At 37.2% G+C, this 23,807-nt stretch overlaps 4 protein-coding genes and 1 long non-coding RNA gene across 5 annotated transcripts; 3 read left to right on the forward strand and 2 right to left on the reverse strand.

Annotated features, from left to right (window-relative positions):
• Positions 1 to 2,126: 2,126 nt before the first annotated feature.
• LOC147511889 (uncharacterized) lies at positions 2,127 to 8,396 on the reverse strand. The gene is made up of 3 exons (XR_015217095.1): positions 6,344 to 8,396; positions 5,943 to 6,057; positions 2,127 to 2,580 (listed from the first exon to the last, which is right to left on the reverse strand). It is a non-coding gene; the product is annotated as an uncharacterized LOC147511889 (long non-coding RNA).
• A 1,567-nt stretch (positions 8,397 to 9,963) lies between these two features.
• Positions 9,964 to 10,527, forward strand: LOC147511890 (uncharacterized). The gene has a single exon (XM_086598597.1). It carries the CDS (start codon positions 9,964 to 9,966, stop codon positions 10,525 to 10,527), a length of 564 nt encoding a protein of 187 aa, XP_086454723.1.
• Positions 10,528 to 14,942: 4,415 nt separating this feature from the next.
• On the reverse strand, positions 14,943 to 15,420 carry LOC147511891 (uncharacterized). Its single transcript, XM_086603493.1, has one exon. The coding sequence runs from the start codon at positions 15,418 to 15,420 to the stop codon at positions 15,166 to 15,168; it is 255 nt and encodes an 84-aa protein (XP_086459619.1). The 3' UTR covers positions 14,943 to 15,165.
• Positions 15,421 to 15,984: 564 nt separating this feature from the next.
• Positions 15,985 to 17,548, forward strand: LOC147511892 (zinc finger CCCH domain-containing protein 20-like). The gene has a single exon (XM_086603492.1). The coding sequence runs from the start codon at positions 15,985 to 15,987 to the stop codon at positions 17,128 to 17,130; it is 1,146 nt and encodes a 381-aa protein (XP_086459618.1). The 3' UTR covers positions 17,131 to 17,548.
• A 4,279-nt stretch (positions 17,549 to 21,827) lies between these two features.
• Positions 21,828 to 22,994, forward strand: LOC147511893 (uncharacterized). The gene has a single exon (XM_086598598.1). It carries the CDS (start codon positions 21,828 to 21,830, stop codon positions 22,992 to 22,994), a length of 1,167 nt encoding a protein of 388 aa, XP_086454724.1.
• Positions 22,995 to 23,807: the final 813 nt, after the last annotated feature.

Genomic DNA, 23,807 nt, shown 5'->3' on the forward strand with positions numbered 1-23,807 from the left:
CTTATTAGTGACTGCTACCATGCATACAATGATCTAAACCTCTAGGAACATTTATGAGATATTGTTCGTAAGCAGTCTTGTGGACCCTATGAAGAGTTGACTCTAAAACAATTTTCAGTAACTTTAGCCACTATCAATCCACGTTGTTTCTTGTCGTGGGTTCTTTTTATTTTTAGCTAGAGGTTGAAGAAGATTGGTAGAACAAGCTTTCAATTGAAAGTCCATTTTTTGAGATAAATTTCATTTGATTGCAGTGAATAGCCTTCTTTTGGGAATTATTGCTACAACTAGCACTTGATTGTATGAAGTTGATTGTATGAAGTGTCAGCTATATGTACGCAAGTGCCCAAACAGGTCTAACAATGACTTACTGGCTCTAAATTGACTGAATATCCAGTATCGCCTATTCTAGATTGTTATACATGAGAGGGAGCATGCTGCAATGCGTATATTTGAAGTATATCTTATCTTTAGGCACCTAATACTGATTAGAAAATCTTTATATCCATTTTGAAGGACCTGATAAACTAGTTGAGACAACCTATTATTTCGTGAGTGATTATTGTTGTTATTTTTTGTCTTACAACAGTAAGATCCCATGCACATTACCCTTGAAATTAACATAATAGGTTTTGTATCCTGTGTTGTATAGTGAATTAGCTTAGTGATGGTCGAAATTTGATTATATGTCCACCGTGGTATAATTTGTATGACCTAGAAGGCATAAGCAGTTAGTAGCATTTGCACCACACAAGGAATTGATTTTTCTTATGCGAGCACGCACTGGGATTGACTTAAAGTAGAACGACGTTACGTTTTAGGGATGACATGCTTATGAACCACAATGGTTAATTTGTTTTGTGAGGTTTTCATGTGAAAATTTAGGTTGTGCCAACTTTTCTTTTGTCTTTCATAGTTAAACATGGTTGAGCAATAATCTGAGTATAATTCAGATTTAAAGGATTATGCCTCAGTGGCAATACAACTTTTTAAAAATCTTCTAGTCTCTTTAACGGTTGATTTGTTTATATAGGTCTTAAGCATTTCAAGATAGCTTTTCTGCAAGTAAGAAGGAGCAAGTGAACATCAATTGTTCGGTACAATGATGAAGCTGAATTTGGAATTATTATTGTGGTGTCAAATTTGGAATCTGAAAACGTGGTGATGGACCTGCAAAGAGGCCTTGCACCAAGAAGTACATTGCTACATAGACAACTTGGTGATGGACCTGCAAAGAGGCTTTGCACCTAGAAGTGCACTACTACATAGACTGTTTAGCTACTTTTAATTGTATGCGATTGCATAGATCAATATCCCAGACGCAAAGCTTCAACTGAATAAGTTGTTCTTTCGCTCAGATTGTATTTGAGATGCACTCTAAAAGTGTTAAGGCCACATCCCTTTTTCCAGCATCCATATTATTATTATCCTTTTTTCCTTTTCCTTTTTTTTTAATTTCTTTCATATGTTCATGTTTGTTTTAATTGATGTACATAGTACAGACTACAGAGAATGCGCTTCAGTGAGAAGTTCAAATGGTTGGTTGATCAAGTTTTGTACTTGAGCACTTAACCCAATTCTATGTCAGTGTCATTTTGTGGTGCTGATTTGAGTGATTTCAATCATTTTTTTTTATGTCTCCTCTAACTGTTTTAGCATATTGGCTATAAAAACAAACCATCATATGGCGTGGTTACTTACTTTCATTGGTTTAAGAAACTGATGCAATGAGCAAAAAATCAGGCTTCATAGTAGATTTCTCATTAACATTAAATTGAATAAAATGTTTACTGCAGCGTTTCGCTCACGTCCAGTCGGAGAGATACTAAGAGATAAAGTCAGCCAATATGATTTTGGTTTTCACGACAAAAGCCAAACTCATAGTACAGGTAATAAGATAACAAATCCAAAAGCAAAATTCCAAGATTGTAGCTCAGTTCACTACTTTGTTCCAAAATCTAAATCCAAATAAATGCCATTGGAATTCTCTACTTCAAACTATGCTTTTTGCAGAATAATCCAGTAAATAAACAAACTTTTTATATCAATTGAACTATCACAAATTTCAACTTTGATATGATTCTTTTCCAAACTCAAAATCGACATTTATAACCAATCTCAAATTATACAATACAACACCATCCTCATCATCACTTCCATCCGTAAATACAAGTCATGTTCCTTCAATTGAACTCCACCCAAAGTCAATAACAAAACATTCTAATGACTCAAATTTGTTTTCACTTTGTTTATAAGTGTCACATCCCGAATTTCGACAGAATTTGGAAAAACAATATTTGTTCCCGACTCTTCGATCTTCGAGGTGTGACGCACTCTCAACTCTCAAAAACCCATAAACAGTTTAATTATGTGGATAATTTAAAAACCAATAAAAATTTCAAATTAACAAAAGTCCTCTTCATTACAAAAATTAACAAATGAAAATGCAAATAACCTTATCTCAACTGAAAATCTATATCACCTCAAAGGAAAACAAAGCCTATCTTGAAATGCGACACTAACGCAAACCACGAGCAGCAACCAATCTTCTTCAACACTAAACTTGCCAAGACTTATCAACTATGTTCATTTAATGAGCACACCAGATAAGCAAACATGCAAATCGGGCCAGCATTATAAAAATGCTAGTGTGAGTAGCTCTAAAATACAACATATACTTATACAAATATATACACAATCCATAAGGCATTTAGTTCCTCCATCGAGGCGCCTTAACTTCCAACGACTAATACAACATCCTTAAGTACAATAATTAAGGCAGGTAGTTCCTCCACTGAGGCGCCTTAACTTCCCACTAATCACACAACAAACTATACATATAATAAATAAGGTATGTAGTTCCTCCATCGAGGCGCCTTAGGTTCGAACTAAACAAATAACCAACCAAGCATATTATATACGTACCGCATTTCATGCTCAATTACAGAGTGGGTCGTCTCTGCCCAAGTAATTAGTTTGACCCACTCTTTTGCAAAAACCATATACAATCATCTATCTAAAGATACATCATTAACCAACATATTACCATAATTAGATTATTTCAGGCTTTCTTTGCGTGTCCCTAAAATCACGTCGTATCTATGTCTTACCTAGTTGAGGCTACCACAATCGCTTCCCAACGCCGAACATGTACATCCACATGCCTCCCCTTACATAATGAACCACTCCGTGCGTAACTACCCTGAGCGGGATGCCGCACACTAGGTAACCCTCACACGAAAACCATTATGTAAGTACTGCCACTATTCGGCATAAAATATCGCGCGTCTCATTCTATTTTGCGAACGGAATAATCAAGCCACTATTCGGCTACGCCAGAAGGGCCATTCAGCTTTACTGAAACGCCAGAAGGGCCAATCACATTACTTACGCCCGAAGGCCATTTAGATTCACTGAAACGCTAGAAGGGCCAATCAAATTGCACATGCCCACACAGGGCAAATCACATGAGTTGTGGTAGCTAGGTTCTAGGATTTTTGTTACGTAATTTATTCAAATGTCATACATTTATGACTCAGAAAAATTCCACTATATCACGTGCAGGTCAAATACCTTATTGCACTAAGCCACAATATTTAGAAATATCTCAATATATCTCATAACCATTTTCATTCTTTCACGTGCCAATATATTATTGCACTAAGCACAATCCCGTGGGCAAATATTCACCAATACTATACTACCTCATAATAGCATCTCACATATATAATAATGGAGTGTTTATACATTTATTTCTCCAAAACTATTGCATTTAATATATATATCCCAATATATTATATAACGTCACAATTGCTTCAAACGTATCGCATATATTTTTATAGCATTTTAGGAATATTATATCTCCTAAAGTTTTTATCTCGTCACGTGTCAAAATATACACAATATCAACGTCAAATCATTTTTAGATAACGACAACCAAATTTATACAAGCTTCCACAGCATTTTAGCATTTGATTTGTCCATACAATTTACAACATAAAACGTAGCACAATTAAAAATGTCCCACAAGACACAATCAAATCCCAATACTAAAGTCCATAAATCTAAGTCCGTATATAATTTAATACTCATAAAAACATATATATCAAATTCTTATTATCAGAATTCCCCTCTAGTTACGTGCCAATATTATATTGCACTACTCACGTCAAAACTTAATTAGATAATGACAAACAAGGTTATACAATTTCGATAATATTTTATTACTACATTTGTCCATATTCTTAAATATGTGAAAAACTGGAAAAAGTCAACATTCCACAGTCAATAGTCAAATGTCAAAGTCAACAGTCAATGGTCAACGGTCAAAAATGTCAAAGTCAACCGTCAATGGTTAATGGTCAAAGTCAACACATCATTGCCAAAGTCAAACTGTCGTTTCCATGTTCGACATGTTCAGGGTCATAGCCATGGTTCATGGCTAAGGTCAATGTACATGGCTCATGGGCTAATGACTAAGGTAATGGTTCGGACCCAACTGGCCAAACCCAAACCTTAGAACCCAAAAGTCTAAATGTTGAAAGACCCATTTGGATCTCTACTAAGTCCTATGGACTGGCCCCAAACAATATTAGAAATTGGCCCAAACAATTAAGTGATCGGGCCCAAAGGAAGTTAAATAAAACTGGCCCAACCAAAAATGTTTAAAATCGGACCCAAAGAAAACTAATAGAACTAGGCCCAACCACTAAAATAGATTTTTAGCCCAACCAAACAAAATAGACCGTCCCAAAGAAACCAACCAAGCCCAAGAGAAACCGACCCAGGCCCAAGTAAGAGGAACAGGTCGTCCTCTTCCTTCTTCCTCCCAGCAGCCTCCACCACCGGCCACCAAAAATCGGCTACCACCCCTCACTTTATCAAACCGATTTTACTCCTTATCAAAAACCAAACACCTTTAATTAATACACCACACCCTTTTATCAACTGTTGAGATCTCTCCCCAAATCTAGATCTCGACCACCATTAACGCCTGTCAAAGCTTCACCTCGCACCACTCGGCGATTCACGCGACTCAAACACACCCCTTCAACCCATTTCAAATCCATCCAAACCACTACTGACAATGACCCTTTCCCATATCGGGGCGTCGACTATTAACGACTTCTTCAGAGCTTGAACAACTCGTCCAATCACCGACAACCAAACCTCCAAAGACTCACTCAAACCCTCCCCACGAATCTACAACCCATCATCACCCACAACCAAACAAAACAAACAATTAATTGCGGTTCAAAAGTGGTACTATCAATATCTCTTGGCCATAGCCTTGGCGCCATTAACGACCTCTACAGAGCTCCAACAGTTCTATTAAGTATTTCAATGATAAGTGAATACTATTCTAACATCTAACCAGTCCCCAGAACCAAAATGAGAACAAGGACCCAACATAGGAAAAAAAAAAACCGAAATGAGAACAAAACTCGGCAAGAATGTTTTATTCTCAAACTCTACAAAAAACATAACCACTCACAATAACAGCTTTATATGGATAGTAGATTCAGAAATTCTAAAAAATATTTAAAATCATAGTTCTAGTAGTGGTGAGAGTTAACTCTACTCACCAGATTATAAAGCACCACTTAATCCTCAGAGTCCGAACCGTTGGTTCCCACTCTCTAGCAAACTAGCTTCTCTCTCTGCCTCTTTTTTTTTTTTTTTTTTTATTCTCCCCCAAATTCTATTCTCTAGAACAATGTGATTATATATTTGGGTTTGAAACCTAAGCCCAACACAGACTCGGGCCTAGAAACTAGGCCCACGTATCCCAAATCCAAATCCAACAATTTTTATATAAATAATTAAATTAATTAATTAATAAATAAATATGTATTTTAAATACGGGTGTTACAATAAACCCATAACAGCAATCAACACTAGGTAACAAAAAGAAACTAAATAAGCAAATAAAAATAAGGTACCTTGATAAGAACATTTCGAAAGAAGAGTTTACAATTTACAATTTCTACCTTCAGTAGATGCATATCCTGACACAGCAAATGCTGCTACATTGAGAATCCTCATAAAGTTATTACCCTACAGGAGAAAGTATGTACATCATACATTCAGAAGGGAAGTCGAACGACCGCTAATTCAAAAGGATAATAAACATTTCCAATAGAATATCTAGAATATTGTAGTCCATACTACATCTTGGTTGGCAATATTAATCACATTACTTAGATTAATTTCATAAATGCAGCATCCTAGGACCTACATCCTTTCACTAAATCAACCACAAAGATTCTGTACACATAAACCCCAGCAATGTTGGTGAAACTGTGAAAACAAAGACGGGTATTCTTTTGACTTAAAAACATACCACTGGATTTGTATTGCCTTCATGTAGAGGAAGCTCCAAATTCCTCCAACTGTCTTTGGCTCTCATCAACAAGTGTACTCGAGATCGACTTTTTCTGTCTAACAAACAGTAAAAGGGGAATAGTTCAAACAGTTAACATGAGTTTTCAAAAACAAACTCCATTTCCAATTGATAGAAAACTGATTATAGCAAAGAACTCTACGTTGCCCTTCAAGTCAGTATTTAAAGCATAATCTTAAAAGTATTTGATAAGAGCTAAAAATTGTAGTTTAAACCCTTCAATAGTATTTCTAGTTAGCCAATTATGTTATTAATCATATAAGTTTATCACTAATTACGTGCTTTTGAGTATTTCAGGCTTCGGAGTTGAATAAATGTTAATTCGTTATTAATTAGGCGCTAAAAGGAACTAAAGTGATTGCTAGAGAAGTTCCATGAAGAAAGCCTAAGTTTAATGGAGAAAAAACCCTTAAAAAGCCCAAGTTAAAACTGTTAAGTGAAAGTCAACCCGGCTTAAAGAGTTAAAGAAAAGCCAATGGAATTTCAAAAGGCCATATCTTTGGACTCAGGCCTCGAATTTGGGCCCATTTTATATCAAAATGACCGGCTTAGAAAGCTCTTTCTAATGGTCTAGGCCTTGACTTAATCATAGCAGTATAAATTGGTGAAAACACATACTATAGTAACACGACCAGAATTGAAAGTCTTAGATTCAACCAATTGGGTTAATGGACTTAATTTATGGGTCTATAACCTAGCCTAAAAGCCCATGCACAATTTTGTATCATTATATAAAAGATTAAAAATCCTAAACTCTTTTCCTCCCATTAGTTAGAATAATTTAGCTCTCTCTCTCTCTCTCTCTCTCTCTCTCTTTTAGTTTAGGTTTAGTTAATTAGTTTAGTTTGTAGCCTCCATTAGAATCTTTTTAATAAAAGCGTTAGAGGTGGTCTAGAGGTAAGTTTTCTACTTTACAGCTAGAGTCATAGCTGCAAAAGAGCATTTATACAGAGTTCAAAATATTTTACAACTTTCCCCTACAGATGCTACTCTATCTCAGCAAGAATATCTGGCAAGAACCATTTATATTCAACTTGCAAAGATGGAAGAAGTTGATCTTAGGCAGAAGGTTGATTGCGACTGGCTACAATTTAATGATAAGTTTAATGCTTATTTTTTCAATGCTATCAAGGAGAAAAGAGGAAGAAATCTCATCTGGTCAATTGAAAATGATGGTGGTAGCTTATTAAATGATCCTGATCTAGTATCTTCTGAATTTGTGAGGTTCTACCACTCTATGCTGGGTTTGGATTCTGCTCTCTCTTGTGATTCTGGATTCTTCAGCAACTTATATATCTTAGGTACTATATCCTCCTTTGATGCTGATGAACTTGAGAAAGTAGTTACCTCTAATGAGATACAAGAAATTCAACTCTTTTTAGTATGGAGGATAACAAAGCCCCAGGTCCTGATGGGTATAATGCTTTTTTCTTCAAGAAATGTTGGAATATAGTAGGTGATGACTTTGTGAATTCTGTCATGTACATGCTACAACATAATTATATTCCACAAAGTATAAATTCTACTTTCATTACATTAGTACCTAAGATTCAAAATCCCATTAAAGTGGGTGATTTTAGGTCCATTATATGTACTAATGTTCTGTACAAGTGTGTAGCCAAGCTTCTTACTCAAAGACTACGACCTTTTATGGATAAGCTCATTGCTCCTAGCCAGTTAGCTTTCATACCAGGGAGATCCATTCAAGAGAATATTCTACTATCTCATGAACTTCTAAGAAACTACACTAGGAAACATGGCTCCCCCAGATGTGCAGTCAAGGTTGACCTCCAAAAAGCATATGCCACTGTCATCTTGGAGCTCTATTTCTTACATGCTGGATGCTTATTGCTTTCCTCCAAAGTTTAAGAGTTGGTTAACCAGTTGCTACTCAACTCATTTCTTCTTAGTCATTGTCAATGGTGCCCCGCATGGTTATTTCTAAGGCAAGAGGGGCCTAAGACAGGGTGACCCCTTGTCTCCATATACTTTTGTGATCATTATGGAAATCTTGAATTCTCTCCTGGTGCAAAGTTTTCTTAATAAGACTATTATGGCCCACCCTAAATGCTTGAGCTCAAAGATTACTTACTTATGCTTTGCATATGATGTTCTTTTATTCACTAAAGGGAATATGGATTATATTATAGCCATAAAAGATTTGCTATCATTATTTACTGCAGCTACTGGGCTTCATATTAATTTTAATAAATCTTCTATGCTCAATGGAAGTATTTCTTCTGATGATGGTATAGCCCTTGCCGATATACTTGGAGTTCAAGTTACTAATCCTCCTCTTAAATACTTGGGCCTTCCACTGGTTTCATCCAGGCTAAGTATCAAGGATTGTCTCCCTCTTATTGAAAAATTCACTGGCAGAATCACAAACTAGAAATCTATTCACTTGAGTCATGCAGGAAGGCTTCAACTCATACAGTTAGCACTCCCCTCTTTTCACTCATACTGGACTAGAACTTTCCTTCTACCAAAGAGTGTATTACGTACTTAAGGTTTCTCAGATATGCATTAAATTTCTTTGGAGTGGTCCTCTAATGGGAAAAAAAATGCATCAAACTTGTATAGAGAATTTACTGTATAATAAGCAAAAAGGTTGACAAGGCATAGTGGATCCAATTATTTGGAACAGAAGTGTTTTATGTGGACTCATTTACAAGATAGCAAGAAAAGAGAATAATCTATGGAATTGTTGGATTTGGAAGGAACAAATTAAGTCCAAATACTTTTGGACTATGGCAATCCCTAGAGATTGTTCTTGGTCATGGAGATCCATTTTAAAGAATAGGAAGTATGCTCAGAGATTCATCAGATATATCATTGCAAAAGGTTCTCAGACATTCCTATGGCATGACATATGGTGTATGGGCTCGCCATTATACTATAATATTGAAGCTATAGCTCTTATCTCCTTACCAGAAGATGCAAAAGTTAGTGAATTGATGGAACAAGGCCAATGGAATTCTCTAGTCTTTAATCTTCCAGATGGTATACTCAAATCCAATATCTTGAGCACTGAAATCTTTCATGACCTTCACAAGGACCAGATAGTTTGGACTGAGTCTGCAACAGGTGACTTCACTGTTAAATCTGCATACCATAGCTTAAGAAGGACTAGACAAAAAGTGAAGTGGTTTGGACTGGTCTGAGGAAAATTTGTGATTCCCAAATATTCTTTTAATGCTTGGCAACTCTTCTCGGGTAGTTTACCTACTCAAGATAGACTTATCCATAAGAAAGTCCTAAACTCCTCCTCTTATTGCTTATATAACAATAGTAAGGAAAATACCAAGAACATGTTCTTTGATTGTCCCTATTCTAAAACAGTTTGGGCTGCAGTTAAACAGGAACTAGGATTAGGCAATCAGGTGCATCATTCAAACAAGGAATGATGTTATATTTTCAATCTTGTGTGAGGTAAGTCTACAACTGTAGAGCTCTATAAAGTGTTTGTATGTGCCGTGATTGGATATATATGGAAGGAGTGCAACAACAGAAGGTTTGAAGGGGCTTCTATGGATGCTAGGGATGTCAGCAGGATGATAATGACTTATATGAAGTACTATTTGGAAGTAAAAGTCGATGAAATAATTGATTCTATCAAGCTTCGAGTGATTGCAGAGAGACTTGGATTAACTTTCAAGTACAAGCAAAGGCAGATTCAACAGTGTATATGGCTCAAACGTCCACCAGGGTATATAAAATTGAATGAAGATGGTTCCCTGAATTCTCGTGGAGGAAGCTATGGAGGTATAGCCAGAGATGAAAATGGAGAGGTTGTTTTTGCCTACTCAGGTGGTGGTTGTACCAGGTCAGTCTTATTTCAAGAGCTGAAGGCGATTGAGGTGGGATTGAGTGAGTGTGTTAGCAGGAGCTTTAGAAAAGTAATGGTGTCATCTGACTCTATGAGAGCTATTCAAATTCTGAAAAGTGTGGAGACTGCACCATGGCATTGCTTAAATGTGGTTGCTGCCATCAGGAGATATTCTATAAGTCTTTCTGACATTTCCTTCACCCATGTGTACAGAGAGGTTAATAGAGCTACTAATCATTTAGCTAAGCTCTCCCTTGTCTCAAGATTACATTTGTTTCATTCCTCCCCTTTGTAATGCTCTAAGTACTATTGTAGAGGAAGATATAACTTATTTGACGCTTTAATATAGGTGGGAGTCTGCCCAACTCCAGCATCATTTCAAAAAAAAAAAAAAAAAAAAAAGTGATACCTGGTCGTGCCACCCCTAATCCTAGCCACTCAAATGTTTTTCTGGGGTGAGTTAACAAGTTTTTTTGGGTGAGTTTAAAAAAATTTCTCACCTTACCCACCCCACCTAAAAAAGGCCTGGACAATTTTTGGGCTGAACGTTTATGGGCTGTTGGGCTCTGGAAACATGAGTAGAGGGTGCGTGGATGCTTCTAAGGCGCCAAGATCCGATATCTGGCTGCACTGTGGGGAGGGTGGATGTCGTCGGGGGCGCCAAAGTCGGCGATATCTGCCCATCTGGGGGGGTGAATGTAATGCTTAGGGCGGCGCCAGCGCATATGTGTTAATATAGAGGCGATGCTTGGCGTAAAAAAAGGCGCAAAGATATCCTGCAATGCCCGTCTGAGTAAAAGGTGCGCGATATCATCGCTTGATATGACTCGTGTAAATACTAGTCTATATAACAAATAAGGGTGGAGTGGGTTGACAAATTCCACCTCATAAGGTGATACGTGGTTGTGTCACCCCTAACCATAGCCACTAAAATGTTTTTCTAGGGTGAGTTAACAAATTTTTTTGGGATGAATTTAAATGTTTTTCTCACCTCACCCTGTCACCACCACACACAAAAAAGGCCTGGACTGTTTTTGGGCTGAACTTTTATGGGTTGTTGGGCTCTGGAAATATGAGTATGTGTTTATTTTAAAAAAATCGAGGATGGCGTCGAGGCGAAGTTAGCATATATATGTGTAGTACGGCACATGCAAATACTAGTAAAATATAAATTAGAGTGATGTGATATAATCCTTGGTATATATGGTAATGAAGTTTTTAATCAACTTCAACTAATCAAACACAAGTTATTCTACAACCTACAACACTATATCATATTTTTGGTCTTATATATATTGATTCATTTAATACATTAGCACATAAAATCTAAGAATGAAACTTTTGAATTTTATTATTTCACAAATTTTAACCAAATTATTAATTAAGTACATTAACCAAAATCAAAATTAAGAAAACTTATTATTTAAACGTGATAATTAATATATTGCGTATCAATTTAGCAAAGTTATACAGTAAATAAAGAGTTTAAGAGAGTAATCAAACCCGGCCTGTCCCTCAATTCTCTAAAGAGAGGGCTGAGGTGAAAGTTAGGGCTTTACAATTTTAGCATTGCCCTTCATAGGCCTGCTCCTCACTACATGAGAGAGTCGGGCCAAATTGGCCATCAAATCATACGGGCTTCATAGTTTGAGGGTCGGACTAGCCCGACCGGCTCATTTTACACCCCTACTATGAAGTGACCAAGAATCATCAGCAATCAATTAACCAATCGATCATCCCAACATCTAGGTCCGCATAATTGCAACAACAATCTAAGAATCACTGAAAATTTATGAAACATCCATGTAGATTTCATGACCAAAATTCAATGTGAATATCAAACTTGTCATTGAAATCCACGTTTACGGAGTCACAATGGAGTGATTGACAATGTCATTCATTATTCTTACCAGACCTCATTTGGACCAAAGACCAAAATATCAATGATATTTTAAAAATATTACCAATATATATCGGTTTTTGAGATATCCGATATAGATATATTATGATATATCAGAAGAATATATTGACACATTTTATATTTGATATATCAACTGATATATACGATATAGACGGTTGATTTTGCTGATTTTGACTGATTTTTATTAATATGCCAACTATATTTCTAATATAATCCATGATATTTATAATATTTTTCGATATATAAAACAAAATTTTGACCAGTCAATAAAAAAAGATTATATATCTACCGATATATATCAGTTTTTGGGGCAACCGTCGAAATATTTGGCCTTTGGACGTGGTGTACTGTGCAAGTCTTGTCATTAATTATGGTGCATTAGAAAAATGGAACAGAAGCAGCTGATAACTTAAGATACGGACAGGGGCACAGGGCCGGCAACGAACGAATACCGTTTTAGTCCGTGCACCTATGTATTCAAAGGTCTTGATTTCGCTTTCAATGTAGGATGCATAAGATCTTCCAAATCCATTTACGTTGACACCTCCACTATAAAAACGTTACTGTCATCATAAATCACTCTCTATAAAAGTCTTATCTATCTACTTTATTTTTCTCCTTATACCCTCTATATCTACCATTGCGCCCTAACAACCATCCACTCCACTACTACTGTCCTTTTTTCGCATTCTGATTTCAGTTCCATTCGAACGATTAGTACATCCTTTTTATTTTGTTCTAGGTCCTGGCCTTTTCTTCCATTACTAAAGGAAATTTATATTATCCGACTTCTATGGAAATTAACGCTTGAATGAATACTTATTTGTCGAGCAAACTACAGAGGATAATAGAGTCTAGACAGGAGCAGCCCGGAGCCTTGCGGCCTTGAGGGCCAAGCCAACTTCCAACGGGCCCTAACTAAAATGTTAATCTTAAAACTTTAGAACAAAAACTGATCTTGAGCAGGCTTGGAAAATAGAAGCAACGACACAGCCGATGCCATTTTTGTGTTTTCTGCAGCTTCTCTAAATAGTTATTGTAGGGCTTAATTTTCATAAACCATCTTATGCACAGTTTACTTTTTATTGAAAATGTTCGAACTTGGGGGTTACTCTATTTTTCTGCGTACATTTCCCTCTCAGGCTTTAATCTGTGAAGCTCTTCCAGTTCCCGTTTGTTGCTGTGATGTTTCCCATACAATTACTGGTAGTTGGTGTTAAAAAGTCCCACAAAGTTCAAGATTACTATTAATTGCAAATTAGAATCACTTATTTGTTTCGTAGTTTTACCGTATAAAAACTCTAAACTAGAAGTCTAGAACGGAACATTGCAAAAGACATCCCAACTTAAGGAATGAGGAGGCTTCTTTAGTGTGTATAAATCTGCCCGATGAATTATTTGGTGCAAATCTGGGTCCAAAGCCACTCCTCCATGCTAGACAATACCCAACTTTTTGGTTAATTAACATTAACGACAATACACTTAGTTTTTAAATACACATCCATTTCATTCTTTATCTAATTGATTATGACTGACACTAATTATGAGTGTATGACCGAAATAATAATAATTAAAAAATACCAAAGAAAACGATTTAAACTCGAAATTATCCAGTTTTTTTTGCTAGTTACCAAAAAAAAAAGTGAAGTGCTGAATATGGTATGCTCCCAAATTTGTGTCGACATGTTCAAACCCTACTCCCAGTAGCAACGTGCGAGTAACACAAAAATTAGCAGGCGATCCTTCAAGTGGAAATTTTCTATTCGGATAATCTCGAAAAGAGATAAAGATTGTCAAATCAGTGGGGGAGTCCACAGATGAGAAAGATTTCAATAAACCACATGTCACTAACGTAAAATGTAGGACACGAGTGTCACCTGCATTCCAACGACACCGAACACGTGTACAGTTGATATTAAAGAGTATTACATATCACGTGATAGCAGGACACGTGGAAAGCGACGGTACAATGTCAACATATCGCAACGGCAGATCTCTTTCAAATTAATAGGATGGACTATTCTTGCCCTTTGTTTTGTTCCCAAGTAAATTTGTTAAAGAGATACTGACACTTCTCTCCACTATTTATAATCCCGATTTTCTAACCTGACATAGTGACATATAGACAATCATTGCACCTCGAGATCACCACAACGTTCTATCACTGGGTGTCTGGGTCAAAAATTTGGGTCCTCATGGGCCAGATTAACTTAACCACCATGTGGAATGTCATGAACAAAATGACCCAATTAGGAGAATGCAAATCTGTTAACATGGCATGTTGCAAGTTTAACATGCCTCAAGCTCAACAAGTCAACAACAATAACGATCATCTGCTTAGCATGGGGATAGACAGTCTCCGGCTTCAATGCCAACTTTTGAAATTTCAACATATTCAAATATACTGGTATCTCAATATTTCAATGCTACAGAAGTCTGCATACTGTATACTTAATTATCCAGACCTTGTAAAATCTTGCTGATTCTTAAAGAGCCCTTCTTTAACTTTCGATGAAATCACGATAGCTCTGGACTTCTACCAAATTGTACACTAAATCACGATAAAAGGAACTGATAGGCCCATGGGTTTGCGCAACATAGTGACAAAGTAGATTCGTTTAATCCCATGGTTTAGACTCTAATAGATAATGCAGAAAAGAACAAAATGAAGCAGCTGTTCCGCTGCGCCGCGTTACCAAATAATTTCCACCCAAAATGGGGATAGGGGAGTAGGGAACCATTAGGAAGAATGGAATCAATTTAATACCCCGACACCAAGCCCCACAAAATGATTTTTGACTTTTCTTCCACTCACTTTTATAGTTTTTTATTAATAGAAATAAAACAGAACCGCTGATGAATCTCGTGATCTATGACATGATGTAATTATTCTGACCGACTCAATATCATGAGTCCTGATGTCATATCACCAATTCAACATTCTAGTCTAGAAAGTCGAAACAAATAAGGTAAAAAGACACAACAGGACTTGAAGAAAATTTTCATTTCATTTCAGTGTAATTTGGTTGCATCTTTTCCCTTCACATGAACGGCTTTGATTTGCTCATCAGATAATCCACCACCACCAGATGGTGTAGGAGCATCGGCGGAACCACCACCACCAAAGTGTCCCTCAGTACCATAAGCTTTACGCTTATAATCCTCTAGATCAGAATACCTCACATAAGGACTACTCTCAGTTGGCAAATCCACTTCACCTTTTGTTTTCTCATTCTTTCTTTCGCTCCCTTCTACACCCTTCTCCATCTTTCTTCACTTTTTTCGCCTTCTTCATTTTTTATGGCGCACGTTAACGTTTTAAAGTACTACTTGTCTATAATACGCCAAACCTCGATATTGATGAAAAACAATGACGTGCATCACCTTTGATGCACCGCAACCTTTAGCTAATTTTTAACTGCCAAGTGTACAAAGAACCTTTGTTTTTTAGCTAAAGCTTTTAAGACGTGGCTTCTTTTGCAGGTTTTCCGTTCGTACTCCTTTGCATGACTGCCACCCGCTACTCTACTCCCACGCGTCCCACTACTATAAATCAGTAAACAATACTAAATATTTTCCCGCCATAAATCTCGTCATGTCATATTATCCTTTTCTTTTTCGTGATATTTTACACCGCCTCAAGTTTTTTTTTAATTATTATTAAAACCGTACCATGTCTGAATTCGTAGAGTTACTTTTAACTTGACTATAGTTAAAGGTTAACTTAACCATGGTTTAGCTAAGTGGTTCCCTTTATAACAAGAGAGTGAAGCATATCCAAAACTCAACATGATGTCCAAGGACAAAGATTGAGAAAAAAAACAAAACAAGATGATGATGATCGGAGAAGGGAACAGAACAAATCCAACCGTCCATATTCCACCATGGTCACACTTCGAAGATCCAATGCCTGAAATGCTTTCCCCACTCCCAGTTTCCGGTATATCGACTAGCAACGAAAGTGAGTACTCCCCATTTCTTTTGGCAGAGGCTTTAAATGCTCTCCAACGTTATTTACCATCAAATGAAAACGATTCCGACATATCGGCTCATCTCGAGTCTGATATTCCAGTTGATGCATTTTCATGCGATGAGTTTCGTATGTATGAGTTTAAGGTTCGAAGATGTGCACGTGGGCGTTCGCATGACTGGACGGAATGTCCATATGCACACCCTGGGGAGAAAGCTAGAAGAAGAGACCCAAGAAAATTTCATTATTCTGGAACAGCATGTCCTGATTTTCGTAAAGGAAACTGTAAAAGAGGTGATTCTTGTGAATACGCCCACGGCGTATTTGAGTGTTGGCTACACCCAGCTCGCTATCGTACGCAGCCGTGTAAAGACGGAACGAGTTGTAGACGCCGGGTCTGTTTTTTTGCACATACTCCTGATCAGCTCCGTGTGTTGACTCAGCAGAGTCCAAGAATGCTGACCGAGTCACCACCGAGTTATGATGGTTCACCGCTTCGGCAGGCGATGGAGTCTTATGTTTACAAGGGTTCACCCACATCGACTCTTTTTACTCCACCGATTTCACCACCATCTGAATCACCTCCTATGTCACCTAATACTAGTTCACTGAGTCGACCCACTGGGGCTAACTCAATGAATGATGTTTTAGCCTCTCTTCGTCATTTGCAGCTTAGCAAGATGAAATCTGTACAAATGGGTGGCTCTGGGCTTCTATCGCCTCGTGGGGTTTCGACGCTTCGTCCGGTTTTTAACTCTTTGCCTAACACTCCGACTCAGATTTTAAACCGGTCTGGAATCGGTAAGGTTAACTTTTGGGACTCAGTCGATTCTGTTATTGAGGAGCCAGTTATGGATAGAGTGGAGTCTGGGAGAGATCTTCGTGCAAAGATGTTTGAGAAAATTAGCAAGGAGAATTCTCTTGACCGAGTAGACCGAGTTGGTTCGCCTGGTACTGTTACCGGTCCTGGTCCTGATGTTGGTTGGGTTTCTGAGCTAGTGAAGTGATTCTGTGAAATGGGCAACTTTCCATTTTCATTAATTTTGGTTTAATTATCTTTTGGGTCTGTGATTTTACCGATTGTTGATATTTATGGAGAGAAAAGGGGGGGGGGGAGAAAATTGTTGATTTTGGTTGTATATAGTGGAAGTTCAATGATGGATTATGAGTTTTAGTTGGATCTGAGAAGTTCAGAGAAATTGGTAATTAGTAATTATGAAGACTTGTATATACAGTCGAAGATTTATTAAGTGCTGCTGTTAAAAATGTGAAGCATTATCTGATATGATCAAGTTCGATCTGATTTTGTGTAATTTTGGGTTGTGTTTCTTAGTTGTTTATTCCTTAACTTCTAATCTATATTTTGTGAAAAGCAATCACCCTGTTTAATTTGTTGAACTATTAATGCAGAGCTATTTTCTATTAGTGCATCTGTGCAAAATTTACTATCTTTGTTCAAAATTTCTAATCTGTTTCGGAACATTCCCACTTATATATCACTCATTAGGCACTATAACTAATTAAGTACTAAGATGGCATGTTTCTTATTTAGTCCGAAAACTGTAGTAGAGTTGCACAATGTTGAAGCAAAGTGAAAGTTTTACCAATTCAACATTTCAACATTAATTTTGTTTTTTTTTTCTTCATTTTGTGAGAATTGCGAAAGAATTGGATAATGTTGAAGCAACAAGGACAGTTTAAGGAAGGGGACCATAGAAAATTGCAGTTGGGACTTGGGACATGGGACTTTGGGGGAAGGTGTTACAGATTTCTTTAATAATAATTTTATATTGTGACTCTATGGGTCACCCGTCACCATGTCCTTATCTTGAGGTGTCTATGTCTATCTTCTTAGGCTTTGTAGTTTATTTGGAGAGAGAAACTCTTGTTTCTTGACTGGGACATTGGAGCAGAGAAATGGAAGAAAGCGAAAGATAAAGGAGTTTTGTATCTTGCTCAGTTGGTTTTACTTTTACTGTCTGTAAAGAAATTTTGTCCTTTTGGGACCCTTGTTTTGGCTCGGTGCGTCTTTTTCTTTTTAATAAATGTGCTTCATTGAAATGGATACATTCACTTACAGTGATCAGCCAAGTGACCATAGGTGAATTTTCTCAAGAAAGTAATTGATGGGGTTTCTACAGAAGTCTTTCCATTCTAATTGCTTGTGGTATCAGAGTTGCAGTCCTACCAGAATAAAAACGTCAGAGTTGGAATAAAACACCAGTTTGATTCTAATGGATGTTTACCATAAAAAAAAAAGATTCTAATGGATGTCGACATTGAAATATTGTCATTTCCCAATGGGTATACCAAATCAGTCAATGGTATGTAACCAGACAGTCAATGGTAAAACAGGATTGATTTGGAATGTATGGAAGTTTTGAGAAGCAGACATGGAAAATTTTTGATTGAGTTTTTAAATTCTATGGAGCTACTGGTGAAGAGAAAGGTTTATAAGATTACTCCAAAATTAGACACTAGTATAGTAGTATGCAAGTCACAGGATCATTTTGGGTAGGGTCTCCTGTATTTTGTTTCAGTGTATATAAATATTTTGCATCGATCGATGCAGTTGGGAGCAAGGCCCAAAATATTGATATCGATAAATATATCGGTGTACTTAAAAACCGATATATATTTGATATATTGGAAATATCGGATATATCTATTTTTTTGGTGACCAGTCCAAACTATTTAAAATATCAGAAATATCGGATAAATTAGAAATATAATATCAAAAATATATTAGAAATATTGGATTTATATTAAAAAATGGTCAAAAAGTCAACTGATATATATCGATTATATTGGAAATATCAATTATATCGGCGATATAAAATTTCATATCGGAAATTTTAATATATATCGGAAAAAAATAGTTCAATATTCGGTGGATATATATAAAAAATATCGATATCGGTGTATCAATTTACCAAGATATATCAGTAATATTTCAGATATATCGGCAATATTTTGGGCCTTGGTTGGGAGGAGTGCAGCAAATTATGTTTCTGGTGCCAATGCCCAAATGCGTTTCTTTGGGTCACATAGAAGAAATCTATATTAGAGCTACTTGGGTCTTGGCTCTTGGGGTCCTGGAAGTTTCCTATCGAAAAAAAAAAAAGGCTACTTGGGGTCGCCAGGTTGGAAGTTTAAGCCCATTTCCGCCATTGCCTCATGGGCTTTGGGGCGGGTTACTAACTTGGCCTGGAAGTTAACATCCATCTTCAAAGAAATGCAACAAGTTGCAATTTTGCTCCAGAATGCGTGGAATTACACATTTGCAAAATCAAAAAAGCCATTCGAAATCTCAAATACCTTTTACTTTTCCGACAAAAACCAAAATTGGGCAAACAGAATGTGCGAGAAACTGAGAACTAAGATTTATTTCTTGTTTCCATCATTGAGCTATAAATTCATGATAATTAAATGGGGTGGTCATTTTCGGACTTTCCTTGAGTGATGAGAGCTGCTTTGGTCTTGATCATGACTGATGGGAGGCATTGAGTTATTTACTATATACTGTGGTTATATCTTTCCTTTTCATAATTTGAAAACGATGTCCATATTGCAAACAAATGTAAATGACACTTCAGGAAAAGTAAAGGATAACCAAAAAGGAACACTAGAAAAGTAAATACCATATAGAAAAGAGTTCGTCTACCACGAGGATATCCTCATAGGGACGCCAGTTGAGACCGTTGGATCTCGGATCCAACGGTCCGAAAATAAAAAACAAACCCATATTCTCTCTCTTCCTTTTTGTTTTCTTTTTGTTTTTGATTTTCAGACCATTGGATCTAGGATCCAACGGTCTCGGAACACTCATCCCTATAGGGATATCCTCGTGGTAGCCCAGACCTATAGAAAAATATGGGGAATAGTGAATCAATAATGTGTCGTAAGGGGTCGGTCAATGGGTACCATTTAATCGGAACAGCAGAAAAAATCATGAAAAAAAATCATGTTTACGAATCCTAATTTTAGGAATTATATTTAAAAATGAGTACTAAAAAACTAGACTATATAGAACTAGAATTGAGTGGTTTTTTAAATAAAAGAACCAGACCCAATGTTATCATTACTTTTAACATAGAAAATATCTAAATAAAATATATAAAAACTCAAAACATTTTTTTTTATTACTCAAAACGTTTATTTATATATTATTAAATTATATTTTTCGTAGTATTTAATATTATAAATAATATAAAAATATTGTTTACAACCTTAAATATATGGTTTTACTTAACTTTATTATTAAATGATATAATTACTTAGGTCAATATTGAAAAAACGACTCATTCGTACAGTTTTTTAATGTTTTTAGTACACATTTTTTTAATAAGATCAATAAAAAAAATGTGCATAAATAGTGAATCTCTTAAGAACCGAAATAAAAAACCGGAACCGAAAATATCTGCTAGGAACTAGTGATTATAGGTAAAGTTCCACAATTTTAAGAACCGTGAAAAACCATAACCAAAACCGCAAAATTTTAATTCTTACAACACTAAGAACCAGACCATAACCGAACTATTGACACCCCAGAATTGCGTGGTTCCAGTCAAATTATTAAATGAAAAATGTCGAAGTTTCGTAAGTCACCTTTGATCATTCGTTTTCAATTATTCACGCAGAATATGTGGAATCACTGCTGTGCAATTTTATTTGTTACCCATCGTCGTCACATTTTGATAAAATTGAAAAAAATTCATGGGCGCTGAGTCTATGAATGTGACCTTGCATTGCCACTAGCAATCCCAAGAGGCCACTTTATTCTCTTAAAAATTCTATAATGGTACTACTTTTGAAATAGCTATACACGATGAAAAGATAGATATCCCGTTTCTGCTCAAGTGTTTTCATCTCATATCTTCTCGGAAATAATCTAATATGTAGATACTCTTTTGAGTATGAGTATTGATAGTGTAAGTATTCTCCGTTCTACACTACAGAGCACGTGTCCACAAAGGCAGGACGTCTTACCTCAGTTCGTCCCACAACATCAGAACGTACCAACGACCCAACACCCAGGTCGTCACCAACAGCAATTACAACCATACATGGAAAAATATCAACTAGTGCAATCCTGGAGCTCAATCAACGCAACTAATCAAGGAGTCATTTACTTTGTAACATCAGAGTAATGACAAATCATCAAAATAGCATACAATGTAGATCTGCAATCCATAACGGTTCAAACACACATCTACAAATAGAAAGAGATGAACTACGTAAGGCTTGATTCAAGTTTACCCGGAGAAACTTGATACGTAGGCAACTCTTATCCCAAGAAGAGTGCAACAAAGAAGAATGCAGTCATTTTCTATCCAACAAATCATCAGGTCGTAGTTCCAAAATAACCAATATCTACATTGGCACCGTCTGTCGGTTCGTTTCCTTAAGAATGTTGCTCTTTTCTCAAGCCCACGAAGCTGGTCAGCAAAACCACAATGGAGCCCAACCTACAAGCATTGGCAGGCCAAATGAAGACACTCCAAGAAGCCTTCATCACTTTGCAACAGGAAAACCAGACAATGCAAGAGAATGCCAACTCCAACACCAACAATGGCACCACAGAGGCAGGGGAGCACAACACTGTTGCAGCCCTAGCCAACCCCACCAATCAGCGTTTAGACAACTTCGCGCAAAAACTAGAGAAGTCAAGCGAAAGAGCCACGCGATCTAGATCACTCAGAAGATGTTGGAGATATGCAAAGCATCACCATTCATCCAAGATATCAGAGACAAACAACCTCCTTCAGAGTTCATTCAACCAAAGTTCCCGATGTATGACGGTACCTCCTGCCCAGGTGAGCACATTGCCCGTTTCAGCCAAATCCGAGCACTATACAGCCATCCTGACTACTACTACCTGAAGTGCAAATTTTTTCCAGCCAGTTTAAAGGACGGAGCAATAGACTGGTTTTACACACTCCCTCCATATTCAATCAACAACTTTGACAGTCTTGCTGAAACATTTGTAGCAGAGTTTGTCCACAACAGAAAGAAGCGCGCCGACCTGGACTCCCTATTCCATCTCAAGCAAGCTCATGGTGAAACGATCCGAGCCTTCCTAGGACGTTTTAAGAAGGACCTACTCTCGCTAGAGTTAGGACTCAATGACGGTTTTGCAATTTTTGCGTTCACAAACGCCCTCCTGGACGACTCCGACCTAGCATGGTCCATCATGCGCAACAAGCCAGACATCTCAGCCGACCTGTATCACAGAGTCGACAAATACATCAAGTACGAAGAGTGGATGGCCAAGCGCAAAGGCAAAAAGGTCCTTGTAGTCAGCAATGAGCCAGATCCAAAGGAAAGCAAGCAATATTCAAACAACAACAACAACAACAACAAGAGATCCAACGCCATCAAACCCCCATACACAAATAGGGAATTCTTCAACTTCTCTAGGACGCCAAGTCAAATCCTGAAAAAAATCTACACAGCGCCATACTTCAAACCAAATATCAACAAGGTAATAGCCATACCAGAGCGTCCATATTGTCATTTCCACAAACTCTACCACCACGAAACCAATGATTGTTGGAGCCTCAAGAACTACCTCCAAGACCTAGTGGAGGAAGGCAAATTAAAAGAGTTCTTGCCAGAAAGCGATCTGAGGAATAAGCTGGATGCCAAACGCCATAGAAGCAGGAGCCGCAGCAATGAACGACCTACTAACAACAGAAACAGAAGCAGAGGCAGATCAACAGGACGATCTAAGTCTTCAGGTCGGTCAAAGCACAACAGGAAACAGCACTCCTCCAACCAAGATGAGGACAAAGTAATCAACATGATTATAGACACCTCAAACGACGAAACCTCAAGTCGAGAGAAGCGCAGAATAGTGGGAGCAATCTAAGAAATCTACCATCTCTCACACAAAGCCGAGATGATCAACCCCACCAACCCTAAGAAGACAGCGACAATGTCATTCACAGAAAAAGATCTAGACAAGGTGTGCCTACCTCACAATGATGTCTTGGTAGTGTACGTCAAGATCAACGGTTGGACGGTCAAAAGAGTCCTCATCGATCTAGAGAGCTCATGCGACATACTGTTCTATCCAACTTACAAAGACATGCACCAGCCAGAATCGGTGATGATAGAGTCCAATGCACCGCTCTATGGGTTCAACGGAGATTGTACATATGCCATCGGAGACATAATCCTACTAGTCTCCATTGGTAAAAAAGAGGACATGGTCAAAACATCAACACACTTCAGTGTTATCGATGTCAGGTCGTCTGATAACTGAAAAATGTATAGTTTACCTACGCAATGAACGATGAATTCACAACGTAAGTAAACTAAAACTTTAGCTTTTACTAGATATTTATCAAAGATTCTACTCTCGATGCGAATTGCACTATGTGGAGTAAGAAGTTCGTTCCACTCCTAGTTCCCTAGCATGGATTGTTTTCTAAGTCTAAGAAATCAGTCTTAAGTCAATGAGAGCTTTACGAAGGGGAATTAGACTACGATGCAACTACCCACGAAATGCAACTAGTCGACTATCTGACAACTAAGGGAATGCTACGTTGATTCGATGTTAAGGAGTTAGAGGGGGATTGATTCCACCTTAACTCAACTTAATCCACTAGCGACGAGTCGTCGTAATCCGAATTGAACTGCTACGCAAAACAATCGGTTCTTCCTAATCCCTAATTACACA

This window comes from Coptis chinensis, chromosome 3, assembly GCF_015680905.1.
Source record: "Coptis chinensis isolate HL-2020 chromosome 3, ASM1568090v1, whole genome shotgun sequence".
NCBI classification, from domain to species: Eukaryota; Viridiplantae; Streptophyta; class Magnoliopsida; order Ranunculales; family Ranunculaceae; genus Coptis; species Coptis chinensis.